This window comes from Salvelinus namaycush, chromosome 36 (genome assembly GCF_016432855.1).
Source record: "Salvelinus namaycush isolate Seneca chromosome 36, SaNama_1.0, whole genome shotgun sequence".
NCBI classification, from domain to species: Eukaryota; Metazoa; Chordata; class Actinopteri; order Salmoniformes; family Salmonidae; genus Salvelinus; species Salvelinus namaycush.
The window spans coordinates 19,109,444-19,134,341 of NC_052342.1; the positions used below are offsets into that span (position 1 = coordinate 19,109,444).

The 24,898-nt window shown below is 45.6% G+C and overlaps 1 protein-coding gene across 1 annotated transcript; it reads right to left on the minus strand.

Moving 5' to 3' along the window:
- Positions 1-1,069: 1,069 nt before the first annotated feature.
- si:cabz01101003.1 (ubiquitin carboxyl-terminal hydrolase CYLD) lies at positions 1,070-21,177 on the minus strand. Its single transcript, XM_038975716.1, has 16 exons — positions 21,100-21,177; positions 20,288-20,511; positions 18,463-18,738; positions 17,796-18,173; positions 17,482-17,587; positions 16,752-17,215; positions 16,376-16,541; positions 10,716-10,857; positions 10,194-10,316; positions 9,949-10,040; positions 8,655-8,718; positions 8,294-8,501; positions 8,104-8,212; positions 2,093-2,211; positions 1,748-1,955; positions 1,070-1,527 (listed from the first exon to the last, which is right to left on the minus strand). The coding sequence occupies exons 2-16, from the start codon at positions 20,453-20,455 to the stop codon at positions 1,343-1,345; spliced, it is 2,808 nt and encodes a 935-aa protein (XP_038831644.1). The 5' UTR covers positions 20,456-20,511; positions 21,100-21,177; the 3' UTR covers positions 1,070-1,342.
- Between the last annotated feature and the right edge of the window lie 3,721 nt (positions 21,178-24,898).

Sequence of the window (24,898 nt, forward strand, 5' to 3'; positions counted from 1 at the left end):
CAGGGAGTGGGGTCACGGCCAGGGTCACCATATCCCAACTCCCCCTGAGACACCTGCAGGGAGTGGGGTCACGGCCAGGTTCACCATATCCCAACTCTCCCTGAGACACCTGCAGGGAGTGGGGTCACGGCCAGGGTCACCATATCCCAACTCCCCCTGAGACACCTGCAGGGAGTGGGGTCACGGCCAGGGTCACCATATCCCAACTCCCCCTGAGACACCTGCAGGGAGTGGGGTCACGGCCAGGTTCACCATATCCCAACTCCCCCTGAGACACCTGCAGGGAGTGGGGTCACGGCCAGGTTCACCATATCCCAACTCCCCCTGAGACACCTGCAGGGAGTGGGGTCACGGCCAGGGTCACCATATCCCAACTCCCCCTGAGACACCTGCAGGGAGTGGGGTCACCATATCCCAACTCCCCCTGAGACACCTGCAGGGAGTGGGGTCACGGCCAGGTTCACCATTGTCCAGCAACCCTGGAGCAATTGAGGTTAAGTGCCTTGCTCAAGGGCATAGCAACAGATTCCTCACCTCGTTGGCTCCCGTATTCGAACCAGAGGCCTATCGGCTATTGGCCCAACACTCTAATCTCAAGACTACTTGGTGACGATAAGCATTTAGGGCTATTTTTCATACACCAGAATCATACTTTGACAATAACATGTTTCAAACAACATATTTCATTATAATTCTCTTTAATATATTCTCATGGTCATTTTCTCTATCTATGTATTACAACATAACCAATATGAAATTAAAAAGTGGTGTGTAAAATAAAAATATGCAAATTACATTTCCTATATAATAATATCATTATATTATATCAAATTATGATATTATATACAATTATTCATAATTTTCTTCTCAGATTTCCATTGAACATAAGGATAAAGTAAACAAAAGAGTGAAAAACAGGTTGTTCGTGTTGCAAAGGCACATTTGGGCAGTGGTTAAAGCACATTTGGGCAGTGGTTAAGGCACATTTGGGCAGTGGTTAAGGCACATTTGGGCAGTGGTTAAAGCACATTTGGGCAGTGGTTAAGGCACATTTGGGCAGTGGTTAAAGCACATTTGGGCAGTGGTTAAAGCACATTTGGGCAGTGGTTAAGGCACATTTGGGCAGTGGTTAAGGCACATTTGGGCAGTGGTTAAGGCACATTTGGGCAGTGGTTAAAGCACATTTGGGCAGTGGTTGTTGTAGGAGTCTGTTTCTGTGTCACTTGTTGGAGGCACATTGGTGCAATACTGGAACTTGTGCGTGTGTTACTTGAACAGGCACAACAGTGGTTAATGTAAAATACTGCATGTCACTCATCCTGAAGGCACATGGGTGTGTGTGTCACTTGTACAGGCTGAGCTCGGGGCTGTGGTAGAGACACATGTAGGAGTCACACAGCAGCCGGCGAGCGGACTCTCTCAAGGAGGCGGGGTCTAGCCTGCCCAGCTCCTCCGCCGATAGGCTGAGGTAGCGGCCCACCTCTGGACACGCCCTCACCTGGGGAATATTGAAACCGTTCTCCCCGCCTGGCCGTAACCATGGAAACAGAACATGGCAACTATTATGGGATGTCACGAGCATATAAATTAAGAGTTTCATAGTTTCAAGGGAGTGATTCAGATCTGGAACACCAGGTGAGTAGACTCTCTGGCCAATCAATGACATTATTCAATCAATTGACTAACAGGAAGAAATTAAAAGTAGCTGCAGGCCTTAAGGCCCCTTTTTAAAGTTGACATCTCTCACCTTCCCTGTCGGCCATACTGTCAAAGAACAGCCAGTCGTCGGGGCGGGGCCCGTGCTTGACGAAGCTCACGTAGTGGCTGGTCTCGATGCACGTCACAGCAAAGAGAGCCAATCGCTGACGAGTTCCATGCAGTGGGCCAGTCCACGGACCACCAGCCACACCCACCTGACATGGACTGTGGGACTGGCGCTTCTTGTGAATGTGCACCTAATGGAAGGATGGAGGGAGAGGGAGAATGAGGAAGGGAGAGAGGACATTGTTGGTCCTGCAGTGTGTAGATGTAAGGGAATTTTGAAGGAACTTTGAGAGCTGTACTATAGGTAATAATGGTGTGCTATGGTTACCTGAGTGTTGCAGGTGTGGCAGTACTGTTTGAGATGACCAGGTGTGATGTCCAAGTCTTCATAACACTCTAGACACTCCCATTCTGCTACTGCCTGGCAAATACTGCACTGTCTGAGAGCTAGAGAGAGGGGGGAGGAGAGAGAGACAACGGGAGGGAGAAATAGAGAGGAAGAGATAGCAATAGGGGAAAGGAGAGAGAGAGAGACGAGTGAAGAGAAAGAGAGAAAGAAAGAATTAAATAGGTCATCAACAGGAAACCCGCCCGATAAAATGTCCTCATGTTTTAACATAGCAGGGTTCTTACCATAGACGTACACGGAGTATACCAAACACTAGAAACACCTTCCTAATATTGAGTTGTACTCGACTCCCTTTACCCTCAGAACAGACTCAATTTGTCGGGGCATAGACTCTGCAAGGTGCCGAAAGCGTTCCACAGGGATGCTGGTCCATGTTGACTCCAATGCTTTTGTGTCACAGTTGTGTCAAGTTGTCTGGATGTCCTTTGGGTGGTGGACCATTCTTGATACACGTGAAACTGTAGTGTGAAAAACTCAGTAGCGTTGCTGTTCTTGTCACACATCGGTGCGCCTGGCACCTACTACCAGACCCCGTTCAAAGGCACTAAAATATTTTGTCTTGCCCATTCACCCTCAGAGTGGCACACATACACAATCCATGCCTCAATTGTCTCAAGACTTCAAAATCCTTCTTTAACCTGTCTCCTCCCCTTCATCTACACTTATTGAAGTAGATTTAACAAGTGACATCAATAAGGGATCATAGCTTTCACCTGAATTCACCTGGTCAGTCTATGTCATGGAAAGAACAGGTGTTGTTAAAGTGTTTTGTAGACTCAGTGTAAATGTTCATATTTGAGTTTATATTGTAATGGAATTTTAATGTTTGTGCTTTTCTAATAACCAATTTCTGTGTTCATGCAAGTGACCGATTTAACGAATCCTCACTATCAGAGGGTAGTGCGTACGGCCCAGTACATCACTGGGGCCAAGCTTCCTGCCATCCAGGACCTCTATACCAGGCGGTGTCAGAGGAAGGCTCTAAAAATGGTCAAAGACTCCAGCCACCCTAGTCATAGACTGTTCTCTCTGCTACCGCACATCAAGCGGTCCAAGAGGCTTCTAAACAGCTTCTATCCCCAAGCCATAAGACTCCTGAACAACTAATCAAATGACTACCCAGACTATTTGCATTGCCCCCCACCTCTTTTACGCCGCTGCTACTCTGTTATTATCTATGCATAGCCACTTTAATAACTCTACCTACATGTACATATTACCTCAATTACCTCGTCAAAAGTGCCCCCACACAAAATAAGATGGCGCCGAAGAACATGGCTGACGTTTTACATTCTCCCAACCAATTGTGCTATTTTTTATTTTATTTTAGCGTTTTGTGTAACTTATTTTTTACTTATTGTGTACATAATTTTGCTGCTACCATCTCTTATGACCGAAAATAACTTCTGGACATCAGAAAAGCGATTACTCACCGCGGACTGGAAGAAACTTTTTCCTTTAACGAGGCCGACGAGAAGGATATCCTGCTTTCACTGGAACAGGCCCAGATCCACGCCTTTTGCGTGAATAAAAGATGATGGAAAAGGGGCCGCCGATCAGGCATCCTTCTGAGAATCCGGAGGCGAGCGAGTAAACTCCCACTGCCTTCCATTCTTCTGGCTAACGTGCAATCATTGGAAAATAAAATTGATGACCTACGATTAAGATTATCCTACCAACGGGACATTAAAAACTATAACATCTTATGTTTCACCGAGATGTGGCTGAACGAAGATATGGACAATATAGAGCTAGCAGGATTTTCCATGCACCGGCAGAACAGAGACGCTACCTCTGGTAAGACGAGGGGTGGGGGTGTGTCTTTTTGTCAATAACAGCTGGTGTGCGATGTCTAATATTAAATAAGTCTCGAGGTATTGCTCGCCTGAGGTAGAGTACCTTATGATAAGCTGTCGACCACACTATCTACCAAGAGAGTTCTCATCTGTATTACTCTTAGCCATCTATTTACCACCACAAAACGAAGCTGGCACTAAGACCGCTCTCAACCAACTCTATAAGGCCATAAGCAAAGAAGAAAATGCTCACCCAGAAGTGGCACTCCTAGTGGCCGGGGACTTTAATGCAGGCAAACTTAAATCAGTTTTACCAAATTTACCAGCATGTCACATGTGCAACCAGGGGGAAAAAATATCCTAGACCACCTTTACTCCACACACAGAGATGCATACAAAGCTCTCCCCCGCCCTCCATTTGGCAAATCTGACCATAATTCTATCCTCCTGATTCCTGCTTAAAACTACAGGACTGTTTTGCTAGCAGACTGGAATATTTTCCGGGATTCATCCAATGTCATTGAGAAATACACCACGACAGTCATCAGCTTCATCAATAAGTGCATCGATGACGTCGTCCCCACAGTGACTGTACGTACATATCCCAACCAGAAGCCATGGATTACAGGCAACATCCACATCGAGCTAAAGGCTAGAGCTGCCGCTTTCATGGAGCGGTAGACTAATCCGGACGCTTATAAGAAATCCCGCTATGCCCTCAGACGAACCATCAAACAAGCAAAGTGTCTATACAGGATTAAGATTGAATCCTACTACACCGGCTCTGACGCTCGTCGGATGTGGCAGGGCTTGAAAACTATTAAGGACTACAAAGAGAAACCCAGACGTGAGCTGCCCAGTGACGCGAGCCTACCAGATGAGCTAAATGCCTTTTATGCTCGCTTCGAGGCAAGCAACACTGAAGCATGAACGAGAGCACCAGCTGTTCTGGATGATTGCGTGATAACGCTCTCGGTAGCCGATGTGAACAAAACCTTTAAACAGGTCAACATCAACAAAGCCACTGGGCCAGATGGATTACCAGGACGTGTACTCAAAGCATGCGCGGACCAACTATCAAGTGTCTTCACTGACATTTTCAACCTCTCCCTGACCGCGTCTGTAATACCAACATGTTTCAAGCAGACCACCGGGTCCCTGTACACAAGGAAGTGAAGGTAACCTGCTTAAATGATTACCGCCTCATGGCACTCACATTGGTAGCCATGAAGTGCTTTGAAAGGCTGGTCATGGCTCACAACAGCATCCTCCCGGACACCCTAGACCCACTCCAATTCGCATACCGCCCCAACAGATCCACAGATGACTCAATCGCACTCCACACTGCCATTTCTCACCTGGACAAAAGGAACACCTACAGTATGTGAGAATGCTGTTCATTGACTACAGCTCAGCGTTCAACACCATAGTGCCCACGAAGTGAGTTAGTTAAGGACTCTGGGACTAAACATCTCCCTCTGCAAATGGATCTTGTACTTCCTGACGGGCCGCCCCCAGGTGGTAAGAGTAGGCAACAACACGTCTGCCACACTGATCCTTAACGTCTGCCACGCTGATCCACTCAGGGGTGTGTACTTAGTCCCCTCCTGTATTCCCTGTTCACCCACGACTGCACGGCCAAACACGACTCGAACACCATCATTACGTTATCTGACGACACAACAGTCGTAGGCCTGATCACCGACAACGATGAGACGGCCTATAGACAGGTGGTCAGAGAACTGGCAGTGTGGTGCCAGGACAACAACCTCTCCCTCAATGTGAGCAAGACAAAGGAGCTGATCGTTGACTACAGGAAAAGGCGGGCGGAACAGGTCCCCCATTAACATCAACGGGGCTGTAGTGGAGAGGGTCGAGAGTTTCAAGTTCCTTGGTGTCCACATCCCCAACGAACTATCATGGTCCAAACATACCAAGACAGTCCTGAAGAGGGCACGACAAAACCTTTTCCCCCCTCAGGAGACTGAAAAGATTTGGCAAGGGTCCCCAGATCCTCAAAAGGTTCTACAGCTGCACCATCGAGAGCATCCTGACCTTTGCATCACCGCCTGGTATGGCAACTGCTCGGCATCTGACCGTAAGGCGCTACAGAGGGTAGTGCAAACAGCCCAGTACATCACTGGGGCCAAGCTCCCTGCCATCCAGGAGCTATATAAAACAGGCAGTGTCACAGGAAAGCCCATAAAATTGTCAGACTCCAGTCACCTAAGTCATAGACTGTTTTCTCTGCTACCGCACGGCAAGCGGTACCGGAGCGCCAAGTCTAGGACCAAAAGGCTCCTCAACAGCTTCTACCTCCAAGCCATAAGACCGCTGAACAATTCATAAAATCACCACCGGACAATTTACATTGACCCCTCCCCTTTGTACACTGCTGCTACTCGCTGTTTGCTTGTTACCTATGCATAGTAACTTCGCCCCACCTACATGTACAGATTACCTCAACTAGGCTGTAACCCTGCACACTGACTCGGTACCGGTGCCCCCTGTATATAGCCTCATTATTGTTATTCTTATTGTGTTACTTTTTATTATTACTTTTTATTTTAGCCTACTTGGTAAATATTTTCTTCTTCTTGAACTGCACTGCTGGTTAAGGGCTTGTAAGTAAGCATTTCACGGTAAAGTCTACACTTGTATTCGGCGTATATGACAAATAAAGATTTGATTTCATTTGATTTCATTTGATTGATTTCATTTGACATTGAGTCTGTACCGGTACCCCCTGTATATAGCTCCGCTATTGTTATTTGATTTCATTTGATTTCATTTGATTGATTTCATTTGACATTGAGTCTGTACCGGTACCCCCTGTATATAGCTCCGCTATTGTTATTTACTGCTGCTCTTTAATTATTTGTTATTCTTATCTCTTGATTTTTTTGTAGGTATTTTCTTAAAACTGCATTGTTTGTTAAGGGCTTGTAAGTAAGCATTTCATCGTAACACGGAACCCAAACCGGCTGCGCGCGTGCGCCATCGTGCGCTATCGTGCATAAATGTATTTTGTCCCCCTACACCAAACGCGATCACGACACGCAGGTTAAAATATCAAAACAAACTCTGAACCAATTACATTAATTTGGGGACAGGTCGAAAAGCATTAAACATGTATGGCAATTTAGCTAGTTAGCTTGCACTTGCTATTTAGCTAGCTTGCTGTTGCTAGCTAATTTGTCCTGGGATATAAACATTGAGTTGTTATTTTACCTGAAATGCACAAGGTCCTCTACTCTGACAATTAATCAACACATAAAACGGCCAACCGAATCGTTTCTAGTCATCTCTCCTCCTTCCAGGCTTTTTCATATTTGAACTTATATGGTGATCGGCATCTACACTTTCATAGTATTACCACGACAACCGGCAAAACAGTTCGTCTTTCAATCACCCACGTGGGTATAACCAATGAGGAGATGGCACGTGGGTACTTGCTTCTATAAACCAATGAGGAGATGGCACGTGGGTACTTGCTTCTATAAACCAATGAGGAGATGGGAGAGGCAGGACTTGCAGCGCGATCTGAGTCAGAAATAGAAAGGAGTTCTATTTTAGCCCATGGCATCGCAGATGCTCGTTGGCGCACGCGAGCAGTGTGGGTGCAATAATTGAATAACATGGATTTCAAAATTTATTTTGCGACGCCCGCGCACACGACGTGTCTGGTCTGGTCAGCATGTAAGGTTGTACCTGTTGTATTCGGCACATGTGACAAATAACATTTGATTTGATTTATCAGAATCCGCAATTTGGCAGTACGCCCAGACCTTGTTTTGAGAACGAACAAAAGCTATCTCAGTTTCAAGGTCTCAGCTTAGAGAGAAGCCTCGTGAGGTGTTGGTCTGTCACGTTATGAACCAGTATTGGTCTGTCACATGAATGAAACAAAACAGTAATGATGAATTAATTATGCAAATATAACTTGTCTGTGTATAGTCGTATAGAAGACAACTGCTGGGACTGCCCAGACAGAGTTCCTGATTGACATGTGTACTATGGTGCATTTAGTTGGTTGGAACCTCTCTGGCGCGCTGACAATAAACAATGATTCATTAAGATTGACTTCCAGTGTCCCCGTGTAAGAATTTCCACGACAATATCTTTGTTTCTTACTGTCATCCAGCAGGTCTGTGATGTCGATGGTGAGTGAAGGCAAGATGGCGTCAAACATCTTGAAGTCCTTCCCAAACCTAGGCATGAGGAGGGGGAGGCAGGAAGGGGCCTGGCGGAGGGGAGAGTCAATCCATCAACCCATGAATGTTGAGTTTGTTTGTGTATCTACTATGTCGTCTTGTGTTGTTACCTCAGCAAACTTTAGTCCCGCGTGGAGAAAAGATGTCTCTAGCAGAGTCTGAACATTGGCCACTCTCATGAGTACTGCAGGGGAGGAGAGAGGGATGGGACAGAGGGACGGAGACAGAGGGACAGGGGAAGAGGGACAGAGGGGAACGGATGGAGGGAAGAGCTGGTAGAGGTGACACTCCTGAGGCTGCTGCTTCTGTGTCACTGACCTGAAAGGAACGAGGGGGAGCAGGAGAGACAGTGTGTGTAACAGAGAATAAGAGAACAAGAGAGAGAGAGAGGGGGAAGGGAAGGAGAGAGAGAGGGGGAAGAAGAGAGAGAGAGAGAGAGAGAGAGAGAGGGGGGAAGGAGAGAAAGTATACCTGATCTTCAGAAGAGGTTCGACCCGGAGGAGCTGGAAAAGCTTGTTGAGGAACTCTTCTGGGTCTGACAGAAAGAAGACAGATGTGTTTAAAAACACTCACCACCAATGTTCCCTCAAATATCAGCCTGCGCAGAGTGGCACGAGATTCAACTTCACTCAACTTTCTAGAGTTAAATAACACTATCAACCTTTCCCCTTCACTGTGGAAATTGTGATCAAATCAATGCAACATTAGCCACTTTCAATGCAACATACCGAAACAAAATGAACTATGCAGGACTTATTATGCAAAACTAACTATGCAAGAGATTGTGTTGTAGACAGAACACATCGATCGGAGTAGGATTCTATTGCATTGACAGGCACGACTCAGGCCCTTACTCTAAATAGACTGATGTGCCATAAATAGAGCTGCAGTAGGCCTAGTTAAATAAAAAAAATATGCAAATAGACCATTGCCATATATGGATCTGTGATGTTTTCACAGCTTGAACGGTGGTGAGTAGACGCACCTGTTTTGAGATCAAAGTGAAAGCTGCATGTATTTCTAGATCTGTGAAAAGCGAGTCAGGTAAAGAGCTTTTTTGTCTTAAAGGGGCAGTATTGTATTTTGAGACGGTCTTGAATAAGCTTAGTAGCCAATAGGCAGAGGGTAGCATAATTTGTCTGATTCTCTGTAATAATGGTGTGGAAATAATAATGCATTTTATTTTGTAAAGTGGTTTCTTGCATCATCAACACAATAACATTTTCAGTCACCTCCTTGTCCGAAGGACAAGTGGATAAACAGGTTAATGTCAAGCCCTGCATGTTTTTTCCCCCAAAAAGTCTCATGGAATGTAGGTCTGCATTGAACACCACACATTGGCTGCTACTGTAGGCTGAATGATAGAACAGCTATTTTCATGTTAAAATTTTATTGGATGCATTTTCTCCATTGTTTTTGATGGTAGGCCACTCTGGTAAGCCTACATTATGATCAAATAGCCACATTAGTCTACTTGACCATTGTTAAAACTAACTTAAAGCGGGTACAGCCTCACTGTTCACAGTAAACGCGCACAGGAAGTTGCACAGAATTTTCACAACTTTCGAGTTTGCGCTCAGCAGACCTGAAATTTTCTCAGTGACAAAACAAATTAGAGGGAACATTAATCCACACATAGATGAACATACAGTCCCTTTCTCTCCCTCATGCCCCATCTTACTGACACGGACGGACAGACTGATGGACAGACAGCCAAACACCCTCTCCCTCTCACACGGACAAACGGACGGACACACACACACACCTTTTTCCTGGTTGGTGAAGCCTGTGTCACTACTCTCAGCCTCCAGTAGTCTTCTCAGGGCCATGGTTTTACTGGCACATACATAGCCAAACCTGAAAGATACACACATAGCCAAGTACATTCATAAAAGCTATTAAAATTCACTATATAAATACAAAGTGATACTGATCTACAACAGAACAATTTAAATCACAATATATGCCTATACATAAACATCCATTGTGAAGGAGCACACACACACACACCTGCGTAGGGGGTTGACTATCTCACAGCGAAGCAGGTCCTGGGCTTGGCTGCAGTGGGGACCGTCTGAGGGGTTCGAGGGCCACAGCAACACCCAGTCTACTGAACTGCAGCATGAAAACAGACTGAGAGGGAGAGAGAGGGGGAGAGAGAGGGGGAGGGGGAGAAAAGAGTTTAATGAACATGAATGCATCCAGCATTTCTTCTAGTTTAAAAAACAACCTTAGATTCGATATGACATTGCCCAATTTTACATTTTTGCACACAAAAAAAGCATTTGACTGCATTATCTAATCCTTAATTCGGTTCTATCGGAGTGTTCCGGTTCTAACTGAGGGTTCCGGTTCTGAGGGTTCCGGTTCTAACTGAGGGTTCCGGTTCTAACTGAGGGTTCCGGTTCTAACTGAGGGTTCCGGTTCTAACTGAGGGTTCCGGTTCTCAACATCCTATTACATAACTGAATAACAATTATTGGCTTAATAATATCACAAACAGGACGGAGGGAGAATGCCAGCGTTAGTCACCTGAATAGTGAGGCGTCCAGGTAGCAGGAGTTGAGGTGGCCTTGGATGCCTCTCTTCCAGCCCTGGTACATATCTCTGGCCTCGTCCCCCTGGACTGGAGGGGTGTGCTCCTCGACACGCTCACTGCCCCACTCGGCAAACGCTGGTGGTTGGAGTGGTCATCATGTTACATGGTATGGAGACACACACGCATGCACACACACACTCATAGAGACAAAAATGTGCCACACACACACGCAAACTCTGGGATGGATGTCACCCCTGCTGAGACAACGGCTTCTGGGATGGAGAGAAAACAGAGACTCAAGGGGGCGGGAAAAGGAACAGAAGGGAGAGAGCCGAGAGGCACCGCAGAAAGAGGAGGAGGCAGCTAGGACTGTTTCGGTGACCGTATTACCGCCATACCGGCGGTCACGAGTTATGACGGCAGTGAAATTTCACGTGACCGTTTAGTCATGGTAATTAGGCTTCTCCAAGCTGTGATGCTGATGATGGTCATTAGTAGCCTACCAAACTTGCTAACTGGTACTCAGCACTCTACTGTCCCTCTAATCACACTGACATCAATGCAAATGTAATCAAAAATGTAATCAAACACTTCATGAGAGCCCATGAGCTCATGTTGCGCAACATTTCTATAGGCTATGAAATGTTGTGAGAAAACAGAGTGATGGCCTCTATTAAAAAGAGGAGGATCACATCAGCTTTCTATAGGCCAGGCCAGGTATTCCCAAACTGGGGTACGCGCAACGCCGTCTGAGGTACGCCAAATAAAAATGTGATTCACATTATATATAAACCCCCCCCCCCCACACACATTTTCAAACAGTACATTTATATTTTTCAACAGGGCTATACATTTGGGTGAGGTTTTTCTCTCGCCTGAATAGCCTTGTTTCACTGCCAAAAATAAAATTGGTGGTCAAGATGTGTTGGTATCTGTACTGATGGCACAAAAGCCATGAAAGGGAGACATAGTGGAGTGGTAACGCGCATGTAAGCAGTTGCTCCCGACACCACTTGGGTACACTGCAGCATCCACCGAGAGGCTCTTGCTGCCAAGGGAATGCCCGATAGCTTGAAAGACGTTTTGGACACTACAGTGAAAATGGTTAACTTTGTTAAAGCAAGGCCCCTGAACTCTCGTGTATTTTCTGCATTATGAAATGATGTGAGCAGCGACCATGTAAAGCTTTTACAACATACAGAAGTGCGCTGGTTATCAAGGGGCAAAGTATTGAAACTTTTTTTGAATTGAGAGACGAGCTTAACGTTTTCTTTACTGACCATAATTTTCACTTGTCTGACCGCTTGCATGATGACAAGTTTCCTCACATGACTGGCCTATCTGGGTGATGTTTTTCCTCACCTGAATGATCTGAATCTAGGATTACAGGGAATCTCCGCAACTATATTCAATGTGCGGGACAAAATTGAGGCTATAATTAAGAAGTTGGAGCTCGTTTCTGTCTGCATTAACAAGGACAACACACAGGTCTTTCCACCATTGTATGATTTTTGGTGTGCAACTGAACTCAAGCTTACGGACAATGTCAAATGTGATATAGCGAAGCACCTGAGTGAGCTGGGTGCGCAATTACGCAGGTACTTTCCCGAAATGAACGACACAAACAACTGGATTCGTTATCCCTTTCATGCCCTGCCTCCAGTCCATTTACCGATATCTGAACAAGAGAGCCTCATCGAAATTGCAACAAGCAGTTCTGTGAAAATGGAATTTAATCAGAAGCCACTACCAGATTACTGGATTTGGCTGCGCTCAGAGTATCTTGCAATGGCAAATTGCGCTGTTAAGACACTGATGCCCTTTGCAACCACGTACCTATACGAGAGTGAATTCTCGGCCCTCACTAGCATGAAAACTAAATACAGGCACAGATTGTTTGTGGAAAATGATTTAAGACTGAGATTCTCTCCAATACAACCCAACATTTCAGAGTTATGTGCATCCTTTCAAGCACACCCTTCTCATTAACCTGTGGTGAGTTATTCACAATTTTTGATGAACAAATAAGGTTTTATATGCAAGATGGCTAAATAAAGAGCAAAATTATTGATTATTATTATATTACTATTTGTGCCCTGAGATCTTTGAGCTCTTTGTCACTTCCCACAAGCCGGGTTGTGACAAAAACTCACACTCATTCTTATGTTTAATAAATGTATCGTATAGTGTGTGTGTGGCAGGCTTACAATGATGGCAAAAAACAATATTTGAGAGTGCACTGACCCTGGTGCTAGAGGGGGTACGCAGCTGGAGGTTGAATGTTTGAAGGGGTACGGGACTATAAAAAGTTTGGGAACCACTGGGTTAGGTCTACTATATTTATTTCTCAACTTACCTAATATTAAGTACATTTCTTCTCTTTACAACAGGAGTATAGCCTACCTTGCTGGCATGAAAATAAACCACGGGCAAAAGCAACCTCCATTTGCTATTAAAGTGCATAGATGACATGTATTTTCCCCCCTCTATCCCTCTAAAGCTCATTGCTTTAAACAGTTTTTTTGATGCTAGTGGTTGTGTTAATTTGGGATCTATCGCATCCCACAACTGTCCCAGACTATGTTTGGAATATTTATTTCGCTCACAGAATAGGTCAACTTTTGTTATTGTTGTTAATGTTGTAAATTACTATTGTAACTGGAAATGGCAGATTTTTATGGAATATCTTCAGTTGAAGTCGGAAGTTTACATACACCTTAGACAAATACATTTAAACTCAGTTTCACAATTCCTGATATTTAATCCTAGTAAGAATTCCCTGTCTTGGGTCAGTTAGTATCACCACTTTATTTTAAGAATGTGAAATGTCAGAATAATAGTAGAGAGAATGATTTATTTCAGCTTTTATTTCTTTCATCACATTCCCAGTGGGTCAGAAGTTTACAAACACTCAATTAGTATTTGGTAGCATTGGCTTTAAATTGTTAAACTTGGGTCAAACGTTTTGGGTAGCCTTCCACAAGCTTCCCACAATAAGTTGGGTGAATTTTGGCCCATTCCTCCTGACAGAGCTGGTGTAACTGTCAGGTTTGTAGGCCTGCTTGCTCGCACATGCTTTTTCAGTTCTGCCCACAAATTGTCTATGGGATTGAGGTCAGGGCTTTGTGATGGCCACTCCAGTACAGTCATGCCCTGACCATAGAGATACTTTTTATTCTCTATTTTGGTTAGGTCGGGGTGTGACTAGGGTGGGTAATCTAGGTTGTTTAATTTCTATGTTGGCCTGGTATGGTTCCCAATCGGAGGCAGCTGTTTATTGTTGTCTCTGATTGGGAATCATATTTAGGCAGCCATTTCCCCACTGTGTTTTGTGGGATCTTGTTTATGTGTAGTTGCCTGTGAGCACTCCATAGCTTCACGTATCGTTTGCTTTTTTTATTGTTGTGTGCGTTTCATGTCAATAAATATATGGAACCCATATCACGCTGCGCTTTGGTCCGAATGTTCTTACGACGATCATGACAAGTACCTTGACTTTGTTGTCCTTAAGCCATTTTGCCACAACTTTGGAAGTATGCTTGGCGTCATTGTCCATTTGGAAGACCAAGCTTTAACTTCCTGACTGATGTCTTGAGATGTTGCTTCTATATATCCACATAATTTTCCTTCCTCATGAAGCCATCTATTTTGTGAAGTGCACCAGTCCCTCCTGCAGCAAAGCACCCCCACAACATGATGCTGCCACCCCCGTGCTTCACGGTTGGGATGGTGTTCTTTGACTTGCAATCCTCCCCCTTTTTCCTCCAAACATAACAATGGTCCTTATGACAAAACTGTTCTATTTTTGTTTCGCCAGACCAGAGGACATTTCTCCAAAAAGTACGATCTTTGTCCCCATGTGCAGTTGCAAACTGTAGTCTGGCTTTTTTTATGCGGTTTTGGAGCAGTGGCTTCTTCATTGCTGAGCGACCTTTCAGGTTATGTTGATATAGGACTCGTTTTACTGTGGATATAGATACTTTTGTACCGGTTTCCTCCAGCATCTTCACAAGGTCCTTTGCTGTTGTTCTGGGATTGATTTGCACTTTTTGCACCAAAGTACGTTCATCTCTAGGAGACAGAACGCGTCTCCTTCCTGAGCGGTATGATGGCTGCGTGGTCCCATGGTGTTTATACTTGCGTACTATTGTTTGTACAGATGAACGTGGTACCTTCAGGCATTTGGAAATTACTCCCAAGGATGAACCAGACTTGTGGAGGTCTACAATGTTTTCTGAGGTCTTGGCTGATTTCTTTTGATTTCCCCATGATGTCAAGCAAAGAGGCACCGAGTTTGAAGGTAGGCCTTGAAATACATCCACAGGTACACCTCCAATTGACTCAAATGATGTCAATTAGCCTATCAGAAGCTTCTAAAGCCATGACATCATTTTCTGGAATTTTCCAAGCTGTTTAAAGGCACAGTCAACTTAGTGTATGTAAACTTCTGACCCACTGGAATTGTGATACAGTGAATTATAAGTGAAATAATCTGTCTGTAAACAATTGTTGGAAAAATGACTTGTGTCATGCACAAAGTAGATGTCCTAACGGACTTGCCAAAACTATAGTTTGTTAACAAGAAATTTGTGGAGTGGTTGAAAACCAAGTTTTAATGACTCCAACCTAAGTGTATGTAAACTTCCGACTTCAACTGTACATAGGCATACAGAGGCCCTTTATAAAAAGAAAAGATTAAGATGGGCAAAAGAACAGACACTGGACAGACAAACTCTGCCTAGAAGGCCAGCATCCCGGAGTCGCCTCTTCACTGTTGACGTTGAGACTGGTGTTTTGCGGGTACTATTTAATGAAGCAGCCAATTGAGAACTTGTGAGGAGTCTGTTTCCTCTGGGTTGAGAGCTAGGGTATTCACAAGATAAGTAGTCTTTGTAAAGGGCTTTGCTTGAATAAATACAGGTGGTGTACTTCCTCTCAAGGGGCCACTGACCGAAATAGACCAGATGGTTTCCTCTCTTGGTAACTGTGTGGGTTCATGCTTGGGGTGTGTATGAAAATGTCTTAGGTGTGACTATACCTCTTCCGTCTCGTAGGACACTAGGTCCCGTTACGGTGAGTAACTTCAGGTCCACAGGTGAACGGTTCGTGACGCGCACCCGTGTAAAACTAAGGTATCTATATTTAATAAAAACAGTTGCAGAGGAGAAACTATACTCTCCCTCTAGTTCCCCTGGTCTTATGCTTCCCCTGGTCTTATGCTTCCCCTGGTCTTATGCTTCCCCTGGTCTTATGCTTCCCCTGGTCTTATAGCCCTAGGATAGCCTGATGACCTACGGGTTGCCCTACCCCGGAGTTGGATGCCCTGCTGAGTGGTTTTGAACAAAAAAAAGTTCTCCCACTCCAGCTGTCGGCCGCCAAGAACTACGCCGGTGCCGCGGCTGGAATTGGCGGGTTGCTGGCATCTGGACTGGGCTGGAAGGGCGGCACCTGTAGGTCATAGACCTGAAGCAGTGGGAACCTAGGCTAGTTCATTCATCTCAAGGGAGTGGCGTGAGTCGGGCAAGACAACACACACACACACACACACACACACACACACACACACACACACACACACACACACACACACACACACACACACACACACACACACACACACACACACACACACACACACACACAGATAACACACCTATGGAGTTGCAGCGCTCCACCTGATTGACTGGTGTCTCAGGGGCAGGGAATCTGGAATCCCGCCTACAGTTCCGGAGTTTGACGAACAGCCCCTTGTTGGCAGGGCAACGGAAGTGGCGTTCGCCAAGGTAACTGCCGTCTGTTCCAGCGGTCAGTTCCTGGTCCTGAGAGAGGAAAGTAAGCAGATAAATATGTTACAAACACACACTAGACATTTTGGAGTTTTTAAGGGGGCCTTAGTTGAAAATGTTTGAATACCGCTGCTTTACAACGTTGTCATACACTGATTGACTTGACACTGACACAATTACAGAGTTGATGGAATTACAGGGAGTTGATGACACACAGTGACAGTGTTGACAGTGTTACCGTACCAGCTCGATTCCTGACACCAGTTGTGGAACTCCACTGATTCGTCCAATCCAACGAATCACTCCAAAAAGGGGCGGGTCATTCACCTCCACCATGGACCCCACCTCCAACTCAATCTCCAATCCCGCGTCTCCGTTCTCCTCAGCGTCCAATCCGTCACCTCGACCCGGAGAGAGGGGACCGGGCGAATCGCTCAAGAGCTGTGGTTGGTCGGTGGCGGTCGGGGAGGGCAGGGTTAGAGGTTTGATGGTGGGAGGGGTTGGGGGAAGGGGGTGAGGTTTCGTGAAAGGTTTGGGGCTGGGGAGGGGTGGAGGTTTTAAGGCCAGTTTGGCTGAGAGGAGTTGGGGGGGCATCAGAGCGATCTTTGGGGTGGAGGCAGGTGAGGATACAGGGGCAGGTGGTTGGGTGGGTTTGAGGACCGGTTTGGGGTTCTGGAGGGGAGGAGTGTGGCGGCGTGACCTTGGTTCTGCGGGGGGGGGGGGGGGGGGGGGGGGGGGGGTCAGTAGAGGTCAACGGTCAAACACAGCACACAATTCAAAGACCGGTAGGAGGAAAATGAAAGAGAATCAGGGGTAAAGGAAGGGAGGACGTCAGTCATCTAACAGTCATGATTTTCCACACCGTTTTGTTTTCCAATTACACCCTCTCTCATAACTGTCATAATAGTAACTCAACAGCAAACCAAACAGGATCTCTGATCTGCCGTAACATTTGAACCAGGGAGTGACGTACCAGGGGACACCTTGGAGATGGGTAGCAGGCAACCATACAGAGAAGAGGAGATGGAGCACAACTTCTCTCCTTTATATGAACCATCCCAGTTACCAACCGCATTGTCCTGCGTATAAACAAACTGATTAGCGCAAATATACAGTAAACATTGACTGTTAGATGAAGAATATTGCCTAAAAGTGTGTGAATGTTATCCACAAAACACTATATTTTGGGTGTCTTAAAACACAATAATTACTATAAAATCTAAAATGTGTATAATCACACTGATTGCATTTCTATATACAGCCACACCCTCCAGCAGTGATACTCACCAACAGGATTCCTACAAACACCCCAGTGGAGGTCCGTCCAGGCAGGACCCCACAGAACCTCACCTCTCCCCCATGGACAGTATCCTCCAGGGGGAAGCACACCCTGTGGCCCACCTGGAGGGGAGGTGGGGAGCTGGGGTTTCGAGCCAGGACTGGGGCCAGGCTGGGAGACGATTCGGCCGTTCTAGCAATGATGTTACCAATGGAGGGTTGAGGTTGAGGAGGAAGAGCGTTGTTGTGATGGTCGTCATTGGCACGGGACCAGCGTCGTAGCCTGATCTGATTGGCCGGTAGGAAGAGGGCGGAGGCTTCGGGACAGGTGAAGAGCTGATGGCCTTTGTAAGAACCATTACTGTTGCCTCTACCTACTGCTGAGTCCTGAGAGAGAGAGAGACAGAGAGTCAGAAACAGAGAGAGAGAGAGAGAGAGAGAGACAGAAACAGAGAGAGAGAGAGAGAGAGAGACAGAGAGTCAGAAACAGAGAGAGAGAGAGAGAGAGAGAGAGAAAAAAAGGTAGATCCGAGTCATTTGACAATTTGGGTAGTACTGTGTGACAGTGGCTAACTAAAATACAAGTAAAATGACGTTCAAGACGATCATCAAAGAGTGAAAGTTTGTTGTTATGATCTATTGTCTATAGCTAAAAACACCACGTTAGCAACAATACCTTCAGCTGCACCCCAAACAACACAGCAGTACTTCCCCTGGTCAGCGGTCCTCGATACCTCAGCTCTGCCTCCGCCAGCTCCCCTGGTTGGCCCATCTGGACATAGAGGGGGGTGCCTAGGGGTAAGGCAGCCAATCGGTAAAGTTGCTTGGGGTTAATGAGCAAATTGAGGCGGGACTCCGGATCGGATACAGGCTCCAATAGGCCGGTCAGGTCGGTGGGGACTTCTATAAGGAGCTGTTTGTCAATCTTTACCATACAACCATAGTCTAACACCTGAGGGAGAGAGAAAGAAATGAGAGGAGTTTATAACTTGTCAATCTTCAGCTGCTTGACAGTCTTCAACATACTGGCATTGTCAAATACCTGATGGAGAGCGAGAGAGCGAGAACTGCATGCAGAATTCTGCAAAAATATCCTCCGTGTACAACGTAGAACACCAAATAATGCATGCAGAGCAGAATTAGGCCGATACCTACTAATTATCAAAATCCAGAAAAGAGCCGTTAAATTCTACAACCACCTAAAAGGAAGCGATTCCCAAACCTTCCATAACAAAGCCATCACCTACAGAGAGATGAACCTGGAGAAGAGTCCCCTAAGCAAGCTGGTCCTAGGGCTCTGTTCACAAACACAAACACACCCCACAGAGCCCCAGGACAACAGCACAATTAGACCCAACCAAATCATGAGAAAACAAAAAGATAATTACTTGACACATTGGAAAGAATTAACAAAAAAACAGCGCAAACTAGAATGCTATTTGGCCCTAAACAGAGAGTACACAGTGGCAGAATACCTGACCACTGTGACTGACCCAAACTTAAGGAAAGCTTTGACTATGTACAGACTCAGTGAGCATAGCCTTGCTATTGAGAAAGGCCACCGTAGGCAGACATGGCTCTCAAGAGAAGACAGGCTATGTGCTCACTGCCCACAAAATGAGGTGGAAACTGAGCTGCACTTCCTAACCTCCTGCCCAATGTATGACCATATTAGAGACACATATTTCCCTCAGATTACACAGATCCACAAAGAATTCGAAAACAAATCCAATTTTGATAAACTCCCATATCTACTGGTTGAAATTCCACAGTGTGCCATCACAGCAGCAAGATTTGTGTCCTGTTGTCACAAGAAAAGGGCAACCAGTGAAGAACAAACACCATTGTAAATACAACCCATATTTATGCTTATTTATTTTAACTTGTGTGCTTTAACCATTCGTACATTGTTACAACACTGTATATATATATAATATGACATTTGTAATGTCTTTATTGTTTTGAAACTTCTGTATGTGTAATGTTTACTGTTAATTTGTATTGTTTGTTTCACTTTTGTGTATTGTCTACCTCACTTGCTTTGGCAATGTTAACACATGTTTCCCATGCCAATAAAGCCCCTTGAATTGAATTGAATTGAGAGAAAGAGAGAGCGAGAGAGTGAGACGGAGGGTGGTGGGGGACAAGGAGAGAGAGGACGGGCGAGAGAGCACGGGCGAGAGAGAGAGGAAGGGAGAGAGAGCGAGAGAGAGGGAGAGAGGGAGAAAGGGAGAGAGAGAGGAAGGGCGAGAGAGAGGGGAAGGGAGGGAGAGAGAGACAGGGAGTGGTGGGGGACCAGGAGAGAGAGGGAGGAAGGGAGAGAGAGCAAGAGAGGAGGAGAGAGCGAGAGAGAGGGACGGAGGGTGGTGTGGGACAAGGAGAAAGAGAGTGCAGAGAGAGAGGGAGGGAGAGAGAGCAGAGAAAGAGAAAAAGGAGAGAGAATATTCAAACACAAGGATGAGAGAAGACAGGCGTGATAAAGTATTAATTCATTTTCTTACCTTTACCCACAGTTGGTCGCCCCTGCTCCTTCCCCCCTCTTGCTCCTGACAGAGGTTCCCCCGTAGCAGTCGGATGGTACCTTCCAACTGGTCCTGAATCTTTAGGTTGGATACCACCAAGTACATTTTCGGGGGTTGCTGTCTCTTGTACTCCTGGGCCCCAGACATTGTGGTGTGAGTATGTGTCCTCAGTCGAGTGAGCTCACCTATCCATCAGCCCCTATCTGTGTGAATAGAGCAGGTGAGTGTTTCTCGTGGCATTGATGGTGCTGTCACTAAATGGCACAACATAGCCTCAAAAAGGTAGATTATAAACTAGTTATAAAACATAACCTGCACATTTTAAGATAACCTAATCTCGGACCAGAGCCGAATCTCGCGTGAATGTAGTTACAGGATATTGGGCGTCTAGCTAGATGTATGGTCATGGCTAAAAGGGTTCCAGTTTCTGTCAGATTAGACTTTCCCCAACAGGTTAGGAGAATTAACGTAGCTGTTAGGAGAATCAAGATAATTAAGGCTAGGAAAAGGGTTAGGGTTAGCTAAAATATATACTTTTGACGTAAATTTGACAAAAGTTGGAATCCTTCTAGCCATAACCCTACAATAGCCCACATCGCAATGTTCAACATTTCTGACCAGCTAGCTACGGTCACGCTACCTGACGATTCCGACGCGTTACCAGCTACCAAAACGAGTCATTCTACCTCACAAACCATGACGAAAAGGAAACAGGTGCCATATCGTTTCAAAACTCGACTGAAACTAATATATTTGCACATTATTTGACAGTTAATAATATCAACACTTACCAATTTCACCAACTTTTAGATCAACCAAAACTTGCATAGAACATAACTCACGAAATGTCCCAAAACAGAAGGAGGACCAATAACGAGCGAGAAGTTTTACATATAAATCGTTCTGGCCATTCAGAGAGGTCTGTGGGTGTGGCTTAAACAGAGGGGAAATTCCACAGCTCTCAGTTCATGTCGGAAACTGACGTATCCGAGAATAAAAAGGTAGGCCTGGTTCTTTGAGCTTCATGACACGTTATGAGTACGAACTAATAGGCTACACATTATTATCATCTTACTAAAGTAATAATGCACTAACAGTATTTAAAGAATTTGGTCGCTTAGAAGTAATTACAAAATCTCCCACATCTTAGATCATTTTTATGTGCATTAATTTATACTTGCTTTTATTATAAATTGTTCAGAATAGACAACACATACTAATCTCTTTAATACAAACTAAATACAAAACATGTAATTACATTATCAAAAGTTATATTGCATTCTCAGGCCACTAAAGTGGCAGCAGATGGATTAAAAAAGGTGTCGCTATGTGTGAATGTTTCAATACCTTTAGCAGAGAAGCCTACTGGCCAGAACCTCCTGTCCATTGCAATAACATAACACCATTCTTATTATATGCAGCACCACTTATTTCAAACATCCCTTTAAGGGAACCATTGAAGAGCACACAATCTAGAGTTTCCATATACTCTGTCATTTCCTAATAAGGCCCTTTCAATGTCATTTCTTGCCTTGAACCCACTCTGTGTGTGTCATTAGTAATAAGAGGATGTTGCTAAAGGTCTTTGGTTTGGTGTCTGCCATACACAGATCACACATAGATACATACAGTAGTACATGAGTAGAGAGTTATTAAAAACACAATTAATAAATTATCACAAATTATTGCCAACTAAGTATATATATTCTGACAGTCTGGATTTTGGTTTAACATCTTCATCAAAAAGACAACAGAAAGGAACTGACTGGGATCAGAAATCAACCCGGGTATTTCTAACACAAAATTGTTTGGCCAGATGAGTGTTGATGATTGGTTGGAGAGGTCAGAACAGGGGAGCTGATTGGTCAGTTTGTGTGCTCCAATCACCCCTGCAATCACTGGACCATGGTTTATCCATATTAAAGAGAATATTAAAACGTGAGTAGGAAGGGAGAGATGGTTATAAAGTTAAGGCTCAATCTCTTTTAGTCTTTCCTTGATTCTGTGCATCCTCAACCGTAGGAGAAGGTCCCTTCCCTCAAACTTTCTTCTCCAATACATTTTGAGAATCAGGCAAGGAGAGACGACAAGGAATCGAGTAAAGATTAAATGAGTCAGTCCATATTTTTCTTGTCCCACTGACTCACCGATTCATAGCTTGAAGCTGTTGAAGGAGTGTTGGTTGATGGACTCCAGGTTGTTCTTCAGAGCGATGGAAAACTCTACCATACTGCGCACATGGCTGTAGGACATATCACAGCCCTACAGGGGGAGACAGAGAACAAGAGAACACTTCCACTTCATTGACAAGATTTGATTGGCGAAAACAATAACATGATAAGTGACCTTTCTTTCTCTTATCCAATCACATACAGATCACTAACTACCTCAGAGAAGAGAGTAAGTAAGGGCGTATTTTTTTTAAGTATTTGAACTCGACCCAGTGAGGCAGAACAGAGCTATCTATATACGACCTTTCGCTCTTTCACAAAACAGAACTTTGGCTTAGAGAGAAGCTGCAAGACACAGAGGGGTTGAGAGAGAAGCGGCTAGAGACAGAGGGGTTGAGAGAGAAGCTGCTAGAGACAGAGGGGTTGAGAGAGAAGCTGCTAGAGACAGAGGGGTTGAGAGAGAAGCTGCTAGAGACAGAGGGGTTGAGAGAGAAGCTGCTAGAGACAGAGGGGTTGAGAGAGAAGCTGCTAGAGACAGAGGGGTTGAGAGAGAAGCTGCTAGAGACAGAGGGGTTGAGAGAGAAGCTGCAAGAGACAGAGGGGTTGAGAGAGAAGCTGCTAGAGACAGAGGGGTTGAGAGAGAAGCTGCAAGAGACAGAGGGGTTGAGAGAGAAGCTGCAAGAGACAGAGGGGTTGAGAGAGAAGCTGCTAGAGACAGAGGGGTTGAGAGAGAAGCTGCTAGAGACAGAGGGGTTGAGAGAGAAGCTGCTAGAGACAGAGGGGTTGAGAGAGAAGCTGCTAGAGACAGAGGGGTTGAGAGAGAAGCTGCTAGAGACAGAGGGGTTGAGAGAGAAGCTGCTAGAGACAGAGGGGTTGAGAGAGAAGCTGCTAGAGACAGAGGGGTTGAGAGAGAAGCTGCTAGAGACAGAGGGTTTGAGAGAGAAGCTGCTAGAGACAGAGGGGTTGAGAGAGAAGCTGCAAGAGACAGAGGGGTTGAGAGAGAAGCTGCTAGAGACAGAGGGGTTGAGAGAGAAGCTGCAAGAGACAGAGGGGTTGAGAGAGAAGCTGCTAGAGACAGAGGGGTTGAGAGAGAAGCTGCTAGAGACAGAGGGGTTGAGAGAGAAGCTGCTAGAGACAGAGGGGTTGAGAGAGAAGCTGCTAGAGACAGAGGGGTTGAGAGAGAAGCTGCTAGAGACAGAGGGGTTGAGAGAGAAGCTGCTAGAGACAGAGGGGTTGAGAGAGAAGCTGCTAGAGACAGAGGGGTTGAGAGAGAAGCTGCTAGAGACAGAGGGGTTGAGAGAGAAGCTGCTAGAGACAGAGGGGTTGAGAGAGAAGCTGCTAGAGACAGAGGGGTTGAGAGAGAAGCTGCTAGAGACAGAGGGGTTGAGAGAGAAGCTGCTAGAGACAGAAGGGTTGAGAGAGAAGCTGCTAGAGACAGAGGGGTTGAGAGAGAAGCTGCAAGAGACAGAGGGGTTGAGAGAGAAGCTGCAAGAGACAGAGGGGTTGAGAGAGAAGCTGCAAGAGACAGAGGGGTTGAGAGAGAAGCTGCTAGAGACAGAGGGGTTGAGAGAGAAGCTGCAAGAGACAGAGGGGTTGAGAGAGAAGCTGCTAGAGACATAGGGGTTGAGAGAGAAGCTGCTAGAGACAGAGGGGTTGAGAGAGAAGCTGCTAGAGACAGAGGGGTTGAGAGAGAAGCTGCTAGAGACAGAGGGGTTGAGAGAGAAGCTGCTAGAGACAGAGGGGTTGAGAGAGAAGCTGCTAGAGACAGAGGGGTTGAGAGAGAAGCTGCTAGAGACAGAGGGGTTGAGAGAGAAGCGGCTAGAGACAGAGGGGTTGAGAGAGAAGCTGCTAGAGACAGAGGGGTTGAGAGAGAAGCTGCTAGAGACAGAGGGGTTGAGAGAGAAGCGGCTAGAGACAGAGGGGTTGAGAGAGAAGCATCTAGAGACAGAGGGGTTGAGAAAGAAGCGGCTAGAGACAGAGGGGTTGAGAGAGAAGCTGCTAGAGACAGAGGGGTTGAGAGAGAAGCTGCTAGAGACAGAGGGGTTGAGAGAGAAGCTGCTAGAGACAGAGGGGTTGAGAGAGAAGCTGCTAGAGACAGAGGGGTTGAGAGAGAAGCTGCTAGAGACAGAAGGGTTGAGAGAGAAGCTGCTAGAGACAGAGGGGTTGAGAGAGAAGCTGCTAGAGACAGAGGGGTTGAGAGAGAGGGGGAGGCAGAGAAAGAGAAAGGGTACGTTTGGTAACAAACTAATGGTCAGTTCATGGTCAGGTTACCAGTTGAGGAAAATCTTCAGGCCCTTCTTCCCTTCTGAGTTCCAGACCAAACTCTGAAGTGGGACTCTATTCCCTATAGTTCACTACTTTTAAACCCAGACCTTTTTTATTTAACCTTTATTTAATTAGGCAAGTCAGTTAAGAACAA

What these genes read in the sequence shown, in the direction of transcription:
- si:cabz01101003.1 (XM_038975716.1), bottom strand. Translation starts at nt 20,455, where the DNA reads ATGTCTGGGGCCCAGGAGTACAAGAGACAGCAACCCCCGAAAATGTAC. An exon ending in TGTTTGTAGGAATCCTGTTG is followed by an intron (nt 17,588 to 17,795) that starts GTGAGTATCACT and finishes GTTTATACGCAG; the next exon opens with GACAATGCGGTTGGTAACTG. An exon ending in GCCACACCTGCAACACTCAG is followed by an intron (nt 1,956 to 2,092) that starts GTAACCATAGCA and finishes TCCTTCCATTAG; the next exon opens with GTGCACATTCACAAGAAGCG.